This window comes from Eucyclogobius newberryi, unplaced genomic scaffold (genome assembly GCF_026437365.1).
Source record: "Eucyclogobius newberryi isolate DKJ021-1_F unplaced genomic scaffold, fEucNew1.0.hap1 SCAF_11, whole genome shotgun sequence".
Lineage (NCBI taxonomy): Eukaryota > Metazoa > Chordata > Actinopteri > Gobiiformes > Gobiidae > Eucyclogobius > Eucyclogobius newberryi.
In genome coordinates, this window is record NW_027315735.1 from 462,924 (window position 1) to 478,686 (window position 15,763).

The 15,763-nt window shown below is 44.8% G+C and overlaps 1 protein-coding gene across 1 annotated transcript in view; it reads right to left on the reverse strand.

Moving 5' to 3' along the window:
• The window catches only part of pdgfc (platelet derived growth factor c), a 155,508-nt gene that overhangs the window by 9,712 nt on the left and 130,033 nt on the right, over positions 1 to 15,763 (reverse strand). Inside the window, exon 4 of the mRNA XM_072434637.1 lies at positions 74 to 281. Within this exon, the coding sequence (XP_072290738.1) occupies positions 74 to 281 (208 nt within the window). The remainder of the gene's footprint in view (positions 1 to 73; positions 282 to 15,763) is intronic.

The following is a 15,763-nucleotide window of genomic DNA, read 5'->3' on the forward strand; positions in this document are numbered from 1 at the left end:
GCATTTTTGGTGATAATACCACGTGGATTTGGTCACACCGCTCATAGTAACTGCCCGGGTGATAGTGACCCACCTCTGGCCTTCTTGTTGTGGATGAAGGACTTTCCCAGCACGTGCCAGCTGGGCCTGTAGAGCTCCTCCATGTCCAGCTGCCACCGCTCCGGCTCCAGGTACTTGAGCACCTCCTCCACCGTGCGGAGACCTGCCACAGCATCGGTCAGATCCTCCACGCCCTGCTGCGAGGGCGGGGCCACAGCGGAGGAGTCTGGTGATGAGTCGCTCTGAGGAGGAAAACAAACCGTTTCTTATGAAGAGTCTTTTAAATTTCATCATTGTTCATCATTGTTGTGTTGGGAAACTTCAAGCTTACTTTTTTTGCTTGTTTTGACAGAAAGAAAGGAAAAAGAACGTTTGTTCTAAGACAGAAGAAAGAGAAGAAACAACATTAAAAGAAAGAAAAAAACAGAGTCATACACCAATTTTATTAATGCTCTTCTTGTAACATCCATCCCCATAGTTATTATGAAAGTGTCTTGCCCAGGGACACAACTACAACAACAACACCACCACCACCACCACCACCACCAACAACAACAACAACAACAACAACAACAACAACAACAACAACAACAACAACAACAACCTGTTCAAAATGTTCATGTATCAAAATATGCTCAGCCTAGTACAGATATATTGTAAAAGCAGCTCTTAGGATGAAAATAAGACCACTGTGCTGTCTGCATCTAATTATATACGTTAGCATGCTACTGTTTGTTAGCATTATCCATCCATCCATCCATCCATCTTCTGCCGGTTTATCCGGGGCCGGGTCGCGGGGGCAGCAGTCTGAGCAGGGACTCCCAGACTTCCCTCTCCCCAGACACTTCCTCTAACTCCTCCGGGGGGATCCCGAGGCGTTCCCAGGCCAGCCGAGAGACATAGTCTCTCCAGCGTGTCCTGGGTCTTCCCCGGGGCCTCTTCCCGGTGGGACATGCCTGAAACACCTCCCGAGGGAGACGCCCAGGAGGCCCCGGAACAGATGCCCGAGCCACCTCAGCTGGAGGAGCAGCGGCTCTACTCCGAGCTCCCCCCGTGTGGCCGAGCTCCTCACCTTATCTCTAAGGGATTAGCATTATAGTGTTGGTAAAAATGTTGACCTCTGAAAGCAAACAAGTCGGTGTAATCCTTCATTTGCCCAGGAGTGTTCCATCATAGAAAAGGGTGTTTTGATTTTTATCCGAAAGTTATTCTCAATCTGCAATCCCTATGTTTGTTGGCTGCAGCTCCCTCACCACTGATGAGTACCTGATTAGCATCTGATTGGCCCATATTGGCTGACCAGGGCCTCAAAATGCTGTAAATTGAAGTTGGTAATTTAATCTTAAACCTCAATTTCGGTTTAAAGTTTTAATTTTTTGAACAAAGATTGCTTCCTTAACTCATCTTTCAAAACCATCTCTTCTCCTGCTTACAATCTTCACCTCACTGTCTTCAAACGAGTGGTTAGAAGCTTTAAGATGGAGATGCACGGCGCTCTGTGGTCCTGAACTCCAGTGTCTTCTGTGCAGATAAAGCCTCTTGTGCAGTTGCTGTTTAGTCTCACTATGTAACGCTCTAATCTTAAGGACTTCCGTGACCCTAATCATATCCCTGTTGCTAAACCTGTATCACTTGGAATGACACATCACAGTCCCTCTGGAGTATACTATTTAACACTAAACCTCTGGTGGATAAACACTCAACTCAAAATGTCAAAATTGCTTAAATTCTAAGTTTTACCTTGATTATATTGACAAGACACTTGCCAATTATCAAGCGCAAAACAACGTCTAAAATGTCATTCAATATTATGATGTAAAAATGCACCATACGACAATTCTGAGCCTGCCACGTGCTTGTCTTCATGCTTTGCTACAATGTACAATGGTATTCAACTTATCTCCATGGAGACATTTGGCCACATTGCAGGTCAGTTCTGTGGAGAGATGACCCCCCTCACTGGAAGAATGCAGGTTTTTAGAGCAATCGAAGCAGCTGCCATTGAATACATTGAATATAGAGACACATTTCATGCAATTCTGTAGAACATTCCAGGGAAGACAAAAACATCTCCATGGAGACAAGCAGGTGGCGGAAGTTACATCTTACATCTTATATATTTCAGTTCCAATTTCCCTTCACAAAATACACTAAAATCCAGAACCAAGTTTATAATATTGCACTTAAATCCTGTTTGAACCTGGTGTGTTATTTTGTCTTGTGGTGCCCCCCTCAGCCTGACTGTAGTTTGATACCTGCTCTGGCCCTCCAGAGCGGGAGCTTAATCCTGTGGAGCTGTGAGCGTTCTGTGGCGCTGAGTTTGTCCGACATGTCGGCCTGAACCTCTCTAATCTCCTCATGACTGACAGGTGCAAGCCCACATTGTGACACGGACAAAGAATGCTTCACACACAGACGCTCACAGACGCACACAGACACACACAGACACACACACACGCACACACAGACGCACACACAGTCCTCACACACGGACGCACACACGGACGCACACACAGACGCACACACAGTCCTCACACACAGACGCACACACAGACGCACACACAGTCCTCACACACAGACGTACACACAGACGCACACACAGACGCTCACAGACGTACACACAGACACACACACGGACGCACACACAGACGCACACACAGATGCACACAGACACACACACAGACACACACACGGACGCACACACAGACGCACACACAGACGCACACACAGATGCACACAGACACACACACGGACGCACACACAGACGCACACACAGACGCACACACAGTCCTCACACACGGACGCACACACGGACGCACACACAGACGCACACACAGTCCTCACACACAGACGCACACACAGACGCACACACAGTCCTCACACACAGACGTACACACAGACGCACACACAGACGCTCACAGACGCACACACAGACGCACACACAGACGCACACACAGATGCACACAGACACACACACAGACACACACACGGACGCACACACAGACGCACACACAGACGCACACACAGATGCACACAGACACACACACGGACGCACACACAGACGCACACACGATGGTTGGCAGCTGGTTCTAAAGCTTTGGAAATGTTTGGAAGGGGAAATGGCTCCAGGAATGTCTTTCTTAGCTCTGATGACTTATAAGGCAGCATCAGGGAGGAATCCAGGGAGAGATGAGATTTGGAATAAAGACCTTTTGTAACTGGTCAAGGAAAGGACAGGGTAAGATTTTAATCACATCCTGAATTCAATTTGTGTTGCAAGATTTCTGGATAAATTCCCATGGAGATGTTTATATTTTTGAAATGCAGGCTGTAACAGTAAATCATGCTTCCAGATAATGCAGCATATTCTGACATGAGGCCAGGGCCAGAGGATCCATTATGTTTAACAGAACTGAATCCAGGCAAAGCCCATGGACAACAGAAAATTACCAACCAGTATGTGTCATTCTGTGATAAAATGTAAATATATGATTATATTTCTGTGATGTATTTGATCTGCATAATAGTGATATGACTATATTTGTATATTATCTGCATCATTAGTCTAAGAGAAAAACAGCATGTGTGACAAACTGCATTTGTTTGTGAAGGTATCATAAAGATGGGCCAACGAATGTTTGCCCCAGGGGGGTAACACCCCAGGGGAGAATGGGTAAAACATTCACTAAGGCTTATCTCTAACGGAAAATACCAACTGTTTGTAAAAGACAAGTGCCTTGATGTGAAGCTGACCAATGAGAAATGTGACCCGCCTATTCCAGAATATCTAATAAAACCAACCTGCATGAGAAAAAACGGTGTGAGACGCAGGAGGGTCACGCAGGCTGCTTACAACAGCCGGGTGACCCGGCCCGGCGTTTTCTCCCATGCATGCTACACAAAAGTCTGATGTTTCTGTGTCGTTTCATATTCTAAGTTGAATTGTGTTCTCTGTGTGTTAAGGAATAGCATTGGTGTATTGTCTGATTCCATGACACATTCACTCCACATTTCCCTGTGGCTCGGAGAAGAGACTTTAAAGCAGCTCTGCTTGTGTCCAAGTCTCTCCATGGCCTAGCACCAAAGTACACCTCGGACATGTTAGTGTCATATGAACCATTTCGGACTCTAAGGACCTCAGGGACCGGCCTCCAGTGTCAGGACTAAACATGGACTGGCCTCCTGCTGGTGCCAGAGTCAGGACTAAACATGGACCGGCCTCCTGCTGGTGCCCAGTGTCAGGACTAAACATGAACCGGTCTCCTGCTGGTGCCAGAGTCAGGACTAAACATGGACCGGCCTCCTGCTGGTGCCCAGTGTCAGGACTAAACATGGACTGGCCTCCTGCTGGTGCAAGAGTCAGGACTAAACATGGACCGGCCTCCTGCTGGTGCCAAAGTCAGGACTAAACATGGACCGGCCTCCTGCTGGTGCCAGAGTCAGGACTAAACATGGACCGGCCTCCTGCTGGTGCCAGAGTCAGGACTAAACATGGACCGGCCTCCTGCTGGTGCCAGAGTCAGGACTAAACATGGACCGGCCTCCTGCTGGTGCCAGAGTCAGGACTAAACATGGACCGGCCTCCTGCTGGTGCCAGAGTCAGGACTAAACATGGACCGGCCTCCTGCTGGTGCCAGAGTCAAGACTAAACATGGACCGGCCTCCTGCTGGTGCCAAAGTCAGGACTAAACATGGACCGGCCTCCTGCTGGTGCCAGAGTCAGGACTAAACATGGACCGGCCTCCTGCTGGTGCCAGAGTCAGGACTAAACATGGACCGGCCTCCTGCTGGTGCCAGAGTCAGGACTAAACATGGACCGGCCTCCTGCTGGTGCCAGAGTCAGGACTAAACATGGGGAATCTGCGTTGCAGTTTTTTGCAGCTGGAACAGTCTTCCTGATGATGTGAGACAGGTTCTACTCAAATCGGTTTGAATCTAACTAAAACAATTCTGTTTAGCTGTGCGTAAGCCTGAAGAGATTGTATCTGCACTCTTCTCACATCTGCCCTGGACTGAGGGAATGACTCCCACCAGTCACTCACACACCACATTCACACATAGGTGGGTGAAGTGTGTTGCCCAAGGACACAATGCAAAGCATCAAAGAGAGATGATTGGACAAGAGAGCAAATATTACGGCACTCATGTTAAATATGATATTTCCAGTGCATTTACATCCACCATCAGGAAAACCCAATGCATTTCCCAAAGACATGTTGAAATGTGGTGGAGCGATGCAGAGAAGTGAACAAAAATAAGAAAAAGATGAGGATAAACCGAAGTAAGTATCTTGTTTATTTTACGTTTAGTCACGTCTCACAGCGCCTCAAACTTGGAATCGGCCTCATGAGTATAATTCAAATACAATTAGGATTTTATTCATTAAGAAATTGGGACAGGCTGGATGACTCTCCAGGGAGGATTATCAGAGTCATTAGAACAAGATGCTCAAGTTACCTCAAAAAGAGGAGCAATGGCTCTATTCCAAGCTCATCACCCTCCCACTCATTAGAGAACACCACAACAACAATGTGCCAACACCCATACTTTACTCTAAATTTACATCTACATCACGATGTTTATAATAAAGTGATAAGCATAGAACACACAGTAAAGCTTCACTGATGGCAAAAGACAAGATCAGTGCCATATTGGTTTTAACAGCGAATCCAGAGTGCTATGAAAGCATTTGTAAAGGTGGAGGACTTTCAGGACTATAAAATAACCTGAAACTGTTGCAAACATGCATGAAATTGACAATCCACTGACAACAATTCAATGGATGTGTTCGGTATTACAAATTCAGCATCTGAAGGCTGCAGGAAAAACAACACTCCACTGTTAGCTGACGCAAAAACAAGGCCCGATCCGATCTTGTGGCTTTGTAAAGGACCACGTGAGCACTACCTCCCCACCGCAGGCTGAATGATATATTCTTAGACAACAGGAGAAAGCGTGGCTCTGATTAGTGAGACTTGGCACAACTGAAAACTATTAACAGCTTGTGAGGGACGATAGCGCAACACTCAATTAGCTTTAGCAGGAGAAGCCAAGCAAACCCCGCCGAGACACATAAACTACAACTGCCAGCTTCTGTTCAAAAGGACAGAGCATTGCAATTAAATGGACCCCCAGCATCAAATTTACTGGAGGTGTCACATGGAGAGCAATATTTTTTTATTAACACAGACGTGAGGGGATTTTTTAAGGTTAAGCTACATTTTATTGTCCCCATTCTCTTCTTTTGTCACATCGTTCATTGCCACTGGGGAAACCTGTCAGGAGCAGCGGTCACTAGTCTTGGTCAGGTCTTTTTTGGAGGATTTTACCTGTGATGCATGTTTTGGGTCGATGAAGGAACATGGAAAGCCAGGAAGAAACTCACCCGGACACAAGGAGAAACAAGCAAACTTAAGCAAGCGCAAAATGGCCCAGACGAACCCAGAACCTTCTCACTGTGAGGCAAAAGTGCTAGCTGCTCTGCCACCGTGCCACCACAACAAACATTCTGAAACCTGAAAGTGCTACATAGAGTCAAGTTAAAGTGCACATGGCAGCTTCTCATGTTTGTTTGGCAGGTCCTGTGGTACATATTTATCATAGTGTTGCATCAGTTGTAGTTTGTAAGGACAGAATCAACAATGAAAGTTGAACATTTCAGGACGAAGGGCTTCATTGCAGGTAAACTTTATTGTCAAATCATAACTATTGTGTAATCTACATCCATTTTGGCCAATGTTTACTATATGCCTACTAGTGATGGGCAGATCGATACCAAATATCAAAATATACTGACAGATGTATTGAAAGGTATCGATTTCAAAGTGAATTAAGAAATTGTAGAAAATAAAGAAATAAAGAAAATAATGATGACCAATGTAAAATTGTTCATAGTTTCAAGAAGTTTCAATGTATTTTAGTACAACATTCATTGGTATCTGTATCGGATCGATATTGCGATGTTTCCCATAGTATAACTTGATTATGGTTTCGAATAAAAAATCTGTGGCATTGCCCTTCCTCACATCTGCTGCCAGGAAGTATAATTATACTGGAGAATACACAAGTGGGCACATTTTGTTTGTAAAATCTTAAATATATTCAGGTTCACAACATCACAGTGAAGTGTGTAGTCTAATAACAGTAGGAATGCTGCTAATGTGTCTTTCCAAAATGCTTCACTTCCCACAATCGGCAGCAGGGGGAGTCAGACACATCATTCAAGCACGAGACACAAACACTATAGACATTTTTATGCACTCAAAAGGAAAATGCGATTCTGATGAAATACTCAATGCAATGCACTACAGGTCAATTCTGCAAGAATATGGGACTTGCAAGCGCAGTATTATTTTTCTTTTACAGAACATGACATTAACACTACATTATGGTTGACATATCCAACTTGCATCCAAGGAGGAGGAAATGCAAAGTTGAAATGGCAAGTATTCCTTTGACTGAAAATATATTTTTTTGTCGCAACGGCTGGATCATGCCTTTCTCTGATTGGCTAAACCACCTGCCAATCACACCCATTTGAATTCTGGGAAATGAGACTGGGGCAAGGACCACACATGTGTCTGCAGCCCCCAAGCCAGTAGTAGTTCAAGAGAGTTGTCCCGGTTTAACTCTCCATTCACCAGAATGTGTAGGTGCCACATGCTGCGCAGCTGTCCAAGAAAATACAAACTAAATACTGTGAGACTTTGCGCAACAACAACAAGCATGTTGAATAAAATATGGGAGGGAACAACATGGTAAACTGACTAATGCTTTTCATATATCTCTTTCTGTGGAACAAACTACTCAAAAAGTGTTTTTTTGGGCGAGAAGTAAAAATGGTTTCAAGTTTTCAGCAGTGATTAGCTGGTCTCTGCTCTCTTTGTTCGAACACGGCAGCTCCACCACAGTCGTATTCCTGGGAGCACAAATGACAGGTTGAGCTGACTGTGCCGAGCAGACAGGACCAGAATAGCATCCAGCAAAACAGCCAGCGTGCAGCAAAACAATGAGTCTTATTTAAACAGTCACTAACCACTTCCTAAGAAAAGGAAAGAAGCAGCTTTGACTCACAATAACAGGCCCATTGGTTTGAATAAGGGCAGGAGAAGAACAGAATTTGTGTTACAACAGAGTTCCAGGGTCGACCAGTGACCAGAATATGACTTAATTGAGCCACATTCACACATAATTCCCAGTAAATTGCCGTGTCCAGATTGCCAGGAGAATCAGCAGTGACCCCCGTTCACACACCAGGGTTCAGTCCAAGAACATTGCTGGGTTTGCTCTGTTCACACTTAAACTGGCATCTGTCTCCATCACTGTCAATGGGTTTCACGTGACTTATATGTTGTTTTTGCCATGTTGAAGGCGTCTCCTCATGCTGTTGCCTCTCCAGTGTTAGATAGTCATGGAAAACAGCACAGAAAATGAACATGAAAAGGATTGTTACTTCAAGAGGACTTTGATATTTAACTACAGCGGCGAGTCACTGACACTTAAAAGCAGCGACAACTTGCCACAACAAACTTTGGCAGGGTGCGTTCACGAAACCTGTCTGGGTACCGTAATTGTGAACGCGCTATCGAACTCTGATGTGGACCAAAGAAGAGAGCTCTGGTCCAGTTAAAGAGGACGTTCTCAGTCCGAACTCTTTCCCAATTTGTCTGAATTGTGAATCCAAATGAACGTGAGAGCGGAGCAAAACCAGGAAGAGACCATGAAGTGAGCCAGGCTGAGACACTCGTGAGGCTCAGGATCAACACAAACTCCTCTGTGAGATCGATAATGGGACAAATGACACACAGGAAGCAGGTCAAAGTCTGATTATAATTAATTTAATTAATTAATTTAATAATAAATTGATTATAATTACTGATGATAAAAAAATTTAGCACCATCTCCAGTGATTAATTACAGAAATAACAATGTTATAAAAGGCAAAACGGAAATAAGTGTAGAAAATAACACTGACTTTAACGTGGAAAAAGATGATGAATTATTCATCCAGTATTAAGCTGTAAATGTGATGATGTCATACCTGTGTTTCTAAAGCACAGAGATTCTATCACATTTTCTTTTCCCTGGGCATTCCGAGGTATTCAGCCCAGCTCATACTCACCTGTCACTCACATCCTCCTGCCGTGAACACAGAGGGTTGTGCACATGTGGGGCATTTTATTTTATTCCATTTTAATGATCTGTGAAAGAAGCAGGACTTATCTTCTTCCTTTTCCTTTTGTACATGCCAGTGATGATGATGATGATGATGATGATGATGATGAATGTTTTCTTTCTGTCGAATTTTGTTGTTGTTGTTGCTGTTCTCTGAGTGATGCGTGAATGGTAATGGCATGGGAAAATGAATAAATACAAATAAAAAAGGTTGTGCACATGCGGGGCAGGTTGTGTACAAGCGGGGAAGGCTACATGTGGGGAAGGTTACATGTGGGTGCAGGTTGTGCACATGTGGGGGCAGGTTGTGTACAAGCGGGGAAGGCTACATGTGGGGAAGGTTACATGTGGGTGCAGGTTGTGCACATGTGGGGGCAGGTTGTGCACATGTGGGGGCAGGTTGTGCACATGTGTGGCAGGTTGTGCACATTTTTGGAAGGTTGTGCGCATGTGGGGCAGGTTGTGCACAATTGGGGAAGGTTGTGCATATGTGGGGCAGGTTGTGCACAATTGGGGAAGGTTGTGCACATGTGTGGAAGGTTGTGCACATGTGGGGCAGGTTGTACACATGTGTGGCAGGTTGTGCACAATTGGGGCAGGTTGTGCACATGTGGGGCAGGTTGTGCACAATTGGGGAAGGTTGTGCATATGTGGGGCAGGTTGTGCACATGTGTGGAAGGTTGTGCACATGTGAGGCAGGTTGTGCACATGTGGGGCGGGTTGTGCACATGTGTGGAAGGTTGTGCACATGTGTGGCAGGTTGTGCTCATGTGGGGCAGGTTGTGCACATGTGTGGAAGGTTGTGCACATGTGTGGTAGGTTGTGCACATGTGGGGCAGGTTGTGCACATGTGTGGAAGGTTGTGCACATGTGAGTCAGGTTGTGCACATGTGAGTCAGGTTGTGCACATGTGGGGCAGGTTGTGCACATGTTTAAAGGAGAATAGCAATGGTAGGCTTTTATTCGACCAACATATTTATGATTTCAATAAAGAACATAAACGGTTACAACAGTATTTTAACAATAAAAACACTTCTGCATACTTCATTCTACTTTACTGGTAAATACATACAATGAATGCATAATATGTGTCCTTTAAAGTTGTTTTAATCGCTGATAGAGCAAATAAAACATACATTTCCTAAAGAATAATCACTAAAGGATCAGAAAAGACAATGCAGCATGTTGTATTTGCCCTGCTCTTCCTCAGAACCACAGAGCCCTCGTCTCCTCCCCATAACCCCGGAGTGGAAGTGTCATGGAGGCCGTATTGCTTGTTTAAATATAAGCCTGAGTGCTGGCCCCCGCGCGGCCCAGAGTTCCGGCAGAGCGGCTACTTTGACCGCAGAGGAAACACGGGGCCCTCGTCTTCAAAGGGAACAGGGGCCAGAGCTTCCTTTTCTCCCCGCGCTCTCCTCACCTCGTGCCTCCTCAGTGTGGAGCACAAACTGGAAACATCTCCACCTCAATGGGGCGTTTGATTCCGCCTGAACCCGAAGAACTTGTTAAAACTGTCAAATGGAAATGTAAACCACGTTGATGCTCTCTTCAGGGGCCCCATGTTTGAAGAGTAACGTATGATGTGGAAAATACAGTAGTGGTCCTTATTTTAAGTATCATGCTTTAATCGTAATTATATATTATTATATCAGTCTAAAGTTACATAACCTATAGATTTTGGAAATAAACAGTGGTTAAGCTAAACCAGAATTGGACAATTAGCAAAGGTGGTGTTGGATTAGGTAAAAAACGAAATAAAATATATAGAGAAATGTATTGATATTTAGAGCTTATAAATAAATACAAAACTTGACATAAATCGATCAGAAAAATGTAAATCTTTGAAACATCTTTGTGAATAAATGTTTGTATAAAACAAAACATTTATAACTTTTGTAAATTGTCAACGTTACCAAAATATAAACATTCATATTTAAAAAAAAAAGAAAGATAATGCGCGCTTACCAGTGGTGTAGTGGTTTAAGGTTCTGCACATGTGTGGTTGTTAACATAGACATAAAGAAGTAAAAGTGGCCACGATGCTCATGCTACTTAGCAACGCAACTAGTCTGATAAGATTTGAAGGACTTCAGAGCCGGTCTTGTGTGTTTTCACTTTAGCCGTTAGCATTAGCACGCACAAACACGCAAGTTCTGAATAATCAAGCGACAACCACATTTAAGTGAGGTCAATGCCTTGTCTAAAGTCATTGTTGAGTGTGTAAACCTTTGGCTGTTTTATTTTGGATGATAATTATGGTGTAAAACTGGCAAAACTGGTTAGCAACAGGCTAAGTTGAGATTTCTGATCTTGTGAGCTTATTGCTTATAAATCTAGTAACAACAGAACTCATTTACGATCATCTAGAGACAGTCATATTTTTATTGTGGGGATTGGCTTCACCAGTCATTTCTTTGTAAATGAGCGATTTGAACGTAAGTCTGGTTAGCATTTGCTAGCAAAGTGATTCAATCTGACTATTAGGCAGATACGTTTATGAATATCTATGAATGTCCATGGTTGTTACTACCTTCTTCCCGGCCTCTATTGTTTGTCTAATGTCTCTACCCTCTCGCAACCAATTTCATGATACAGCTGTCCTGACTAATAAAGCCTGTGGGCCAGAACATCTTAAAATAACCACTGCAGAGAGACAGACTAAATGAACAGTTATAAAGCTGTTCCTTTTTGGGAGCAAGATTTATGCTGCAAATATGTACAAAATATGACACACGACAGATGCAGAATATCGTACATTTAAAACCTAAATCAAGACCTGGTCTAGGTCTACTAGGTTTACAAGTTTTAGTTTTTTGTTTTTTTTTCTACCATTTTATAATAACTACATTTTAATTGGGCTCAATAAAGCATGAACAAAGACTAAATTCATAATAAGTGTATTAAGAATGATTCAGGTATAGTAACCGATTAATACCTTAACCCTTAATTGAATTACTAAGCCTGAATCATTCATAATAAACTTATATATCTGGATGTAATTTAATTATACACATGTTTATATTTATATTCAGATGTCTGTTTTATGTCTTTAGTCTCTGTATTTTGGTAAGAGTTTGCAGTATTGTGGTCGTCAGAGTTTAGCCCCAAACAAAGTGTTGCCATTGCAACTCACATTTAACTTCACTTACAGCAATAATTACATGATCAATCATAGCAGCGCTTTTCCTGTCTCGGGCCCTTTGGTGAAGGAGCAGGAAAAAACAGTTTTGTTCATCAGTGGAGCAAATGAAGGGAGAACAGTCCAAATGAAAGAGCTTCTGAGGCAGTCAAATGAGCCCACATTAGGAGCAGGCAACAGTTAACGGTGTGGTCACTCATTAGGAGCAGACTACAGTTAACGGTGTGGTCACTCATTAGGAGCAGACTACAGTTAACGGTGTGGTCACTCATTAGGAGCAGACTACAGTTAACGGTGTGGTCACTCATTAGGAGCAGGCTACAGTTAACGGTGTGGTCACTCATTAGGAGCAGGTTACAGTTAACGGTGTGGTCACTCATTAGGAGCAGGCTACAGTTAACGGTGTGGTCACTCATTAGGAGCAGGCTACAGTTAACGGTGTGGTCACTCATTAGGAGCAGGTTACAGTTAACGGTGTGGTCACTCATTAGGAGCAGGTTACAGTTAACGGTGTGGTCACTCATTAGGAGCAGGTTACAGTTAACGGTGTGGTCACTCATTAGGAGCAGGCTACAGTTAACGGTGTGGTCACTCATTAGGAGCAGGCTACAGTTAACGGTGTGGTCACTCATTAGGAGCAGGCTACAGTTAACGGTGTGGTCACTCATTAGGAGCAGGTTACAGTTAACGGTGTGGTCACTCATTAGGAGCAGGTTACAGTTAACGGTGTGGTCACTCATTAGGAGCAGGTTACAGTTAACGGTGTGGTCACTCATTAGGAGCAGGCTACAGTTAACGGTGTGGTCACTCATTAGGAGCAGGTTACAGTTAACGGTGTGGTCACTCATTAGGAGCAGGTTACAGTTAACGGTGTGGTCACTCATTAGGAGCAGGTTACAGTTAACGGTGTGGTCACTCATTAGGAGCAGGTTACAGTTAACGGTGTGGTCACTCATTAGGAGCAGGCAACAGTTAACGGTGTGGTCACTCATTAGGAGCAGGCAACAGATAACGTGTGGTCACTCATTAGGAGCAGGTTACAGTTAACGGTGTGGTCACTCATTAGGAGCAGGCAACAGTTAACGGTGTGGTCACTCATTAGGAGCAGGCAACAGTTAACGGTGTGGTCACTCATTAGGAGCAGGCTACAGTTAACGGTGTGGTCACTCATTAGGAGCAGGCAACAGTTAACGGTGTGGTCACTCATTAGGAGCAGGCTACAGTTAACGGTGTGGTCACTCATTAGGAGCAGGCTACAGTTAACGGTGTGGTCACTCATTAGGAACAGGCTACAGTTAACGGTGTGGTTACTCATTAGGAGCAGGCTACACTTAACGGTGTGGTCACTCATTAGGAGCAGGCTACAGTTAACGGTGTGGTCACTCATTAGGAGCAGGCAACAGTTAACGGTGTGGTCACTCATTAGGAGCAGGCTACAGTTAACGGTGTGGTCACTCATTAGGAGCAGGCTACAGTTAACGGTGTGGTCACTCATTAGGAGCAGGCTACAGTTAACGGTGTGGTCACTCATTAGGAGCAGGCTACAGTTAACGGTGTGGTCACTCATGAGGAGCAGGCTACAGTTAACGGTGTGGTTACTCATTAGGAGCAGGCTACACTTAACGGTGTGGTCACTCATTAGGAGCAGGCTACAGTTAACGGTGTGGTCACTCATTAGGAGCAGGCAACAGTTAACGGTGTGGTCACTCATTAGGAGCAGGCTACAGTTAACGGTGTGGTCACTCATAAGGAGCAGGCAACAGTTAACGGTGTGGTCACTCATTAGGAGCAGGCTACAGTTAACGGTGTGGTCACTCATTAGGAGCAGGCTACAGTTAACGGTGTGGTTACTCATTAGGAGCAGGCTACAGTTAACGGTGTGGTCACTCATTAGGAGCAGGCTACAGTTAACGGTGTGGTCACTCATGAGGAGCAGGCTACAGTTAACGGTGTGGTTACTCATTAGGAGCAGGCTACACTTAACGGTGTGGTAACTCATTAGGAGCAGGTTACAGTTAACGGTGTGGTCACTCATTAGGAGCAGGTTACAGTTAACGGTGTGGTCACTCATTAGGAGCAGGCTACAGTTAACGGTGTGGTCACTCATTAGGAGCAGGTTACAGTTAACGGTGTGGTCACTCATTAGGAGCAGGTTACAGTTAACGGTGTGGTCACTCATTAGGAGCAGGTTACAGTTAACGGTGTGGTCACTCATTAGGAGCAGGTTACAGTTAACGGTGTGGTCACTCATTAGGAGCAGGCAACAGTTAACGGTGTGGTCACTCATTAGGAGCAGGCAACAGATAACGTGTGGTCACTCATTAGGAGCAGGTTACAGTTAACGGTGTGGTCACTCATTAGGAGCAGGCAACAGTTAACGGTGTGGTCACTCATTAGGAGCAGGCAACAGTTAACGGTGTGGTCACTCATTAGGAGCAGGCTACAGTTAACGGTGTGGTCACTCATTAGGAGCAGGCAACAGTTAACGGTGTGGTCACTCATTAGGAACAGGCTATAGTTAACGGTGTGGTCACTCATTAGGAGCAGGCTACAGTTAACGGTGTGGTCACTCATTAGAAGCAGGCTACAGTTAACGGTGTGGTCACTCATTAGTAGCAGGCTACAGTTAACGGTGTGGTCACTCATTAGGAGCAGGCTACAGTTAACGGTGTGGTCACTCATTAGGAACAGGCTACAGTTAACGGTGTGGTTACTCATTAGGAGCAGGCTACACTTAACGGTGTGGTCACTCATTAGGAGCAGGCTACACTTAACGGTGTGGTCACTCATTAGGAGCAGGCAACAGTTAACGGTGTGGTCACTCATTAGGAGCAGGCTACAGTTAACGGTGTGGTCACTCATTAGGAGCAGGCTACAGTTAACGGTGTGGTCACTCATTAGGAGCAGGCTACAGTTAACGGTGTGGTCACTCATTAGGAGCAGGCTACAGTTAACGGTGTGGTCACTCATGAGGAGCAGGCTACAGTTAACGGTGTGGTTACTCATTAGGAGCAGGCTACACTTAACGGTGTGGTCACTCATTAGGAGCAGGCTACAGTTAACGGTGTGGTCACTCATTAGGAGCAGGCAACAGTTAACGGTGTGGTCACTCATTAGGAGCAGGCTACAGTTAACGGTGTGGTCACTCATAAGGAGCAGGCAACAGTTAACGGTGTGGTCACTCATTAGGAGCAGGCTACAGTTAACGGTGTGGTCACTCATTAGGAGCAGGCTACAGTTAACGGTGTGGTTACTCATTAGGAGCAGGCTACAGTTAACGGTGTGGTCACTCATTAGGAGCAGGCTACAGTTAACGGTGTGGTCACTCATGAGGAGCAGGCTACAGTTAACGGTGTGGTTACTCATTAGGAGCAGGCTACACTTAACGGTGTGGTAACTCATTAGGAGCAG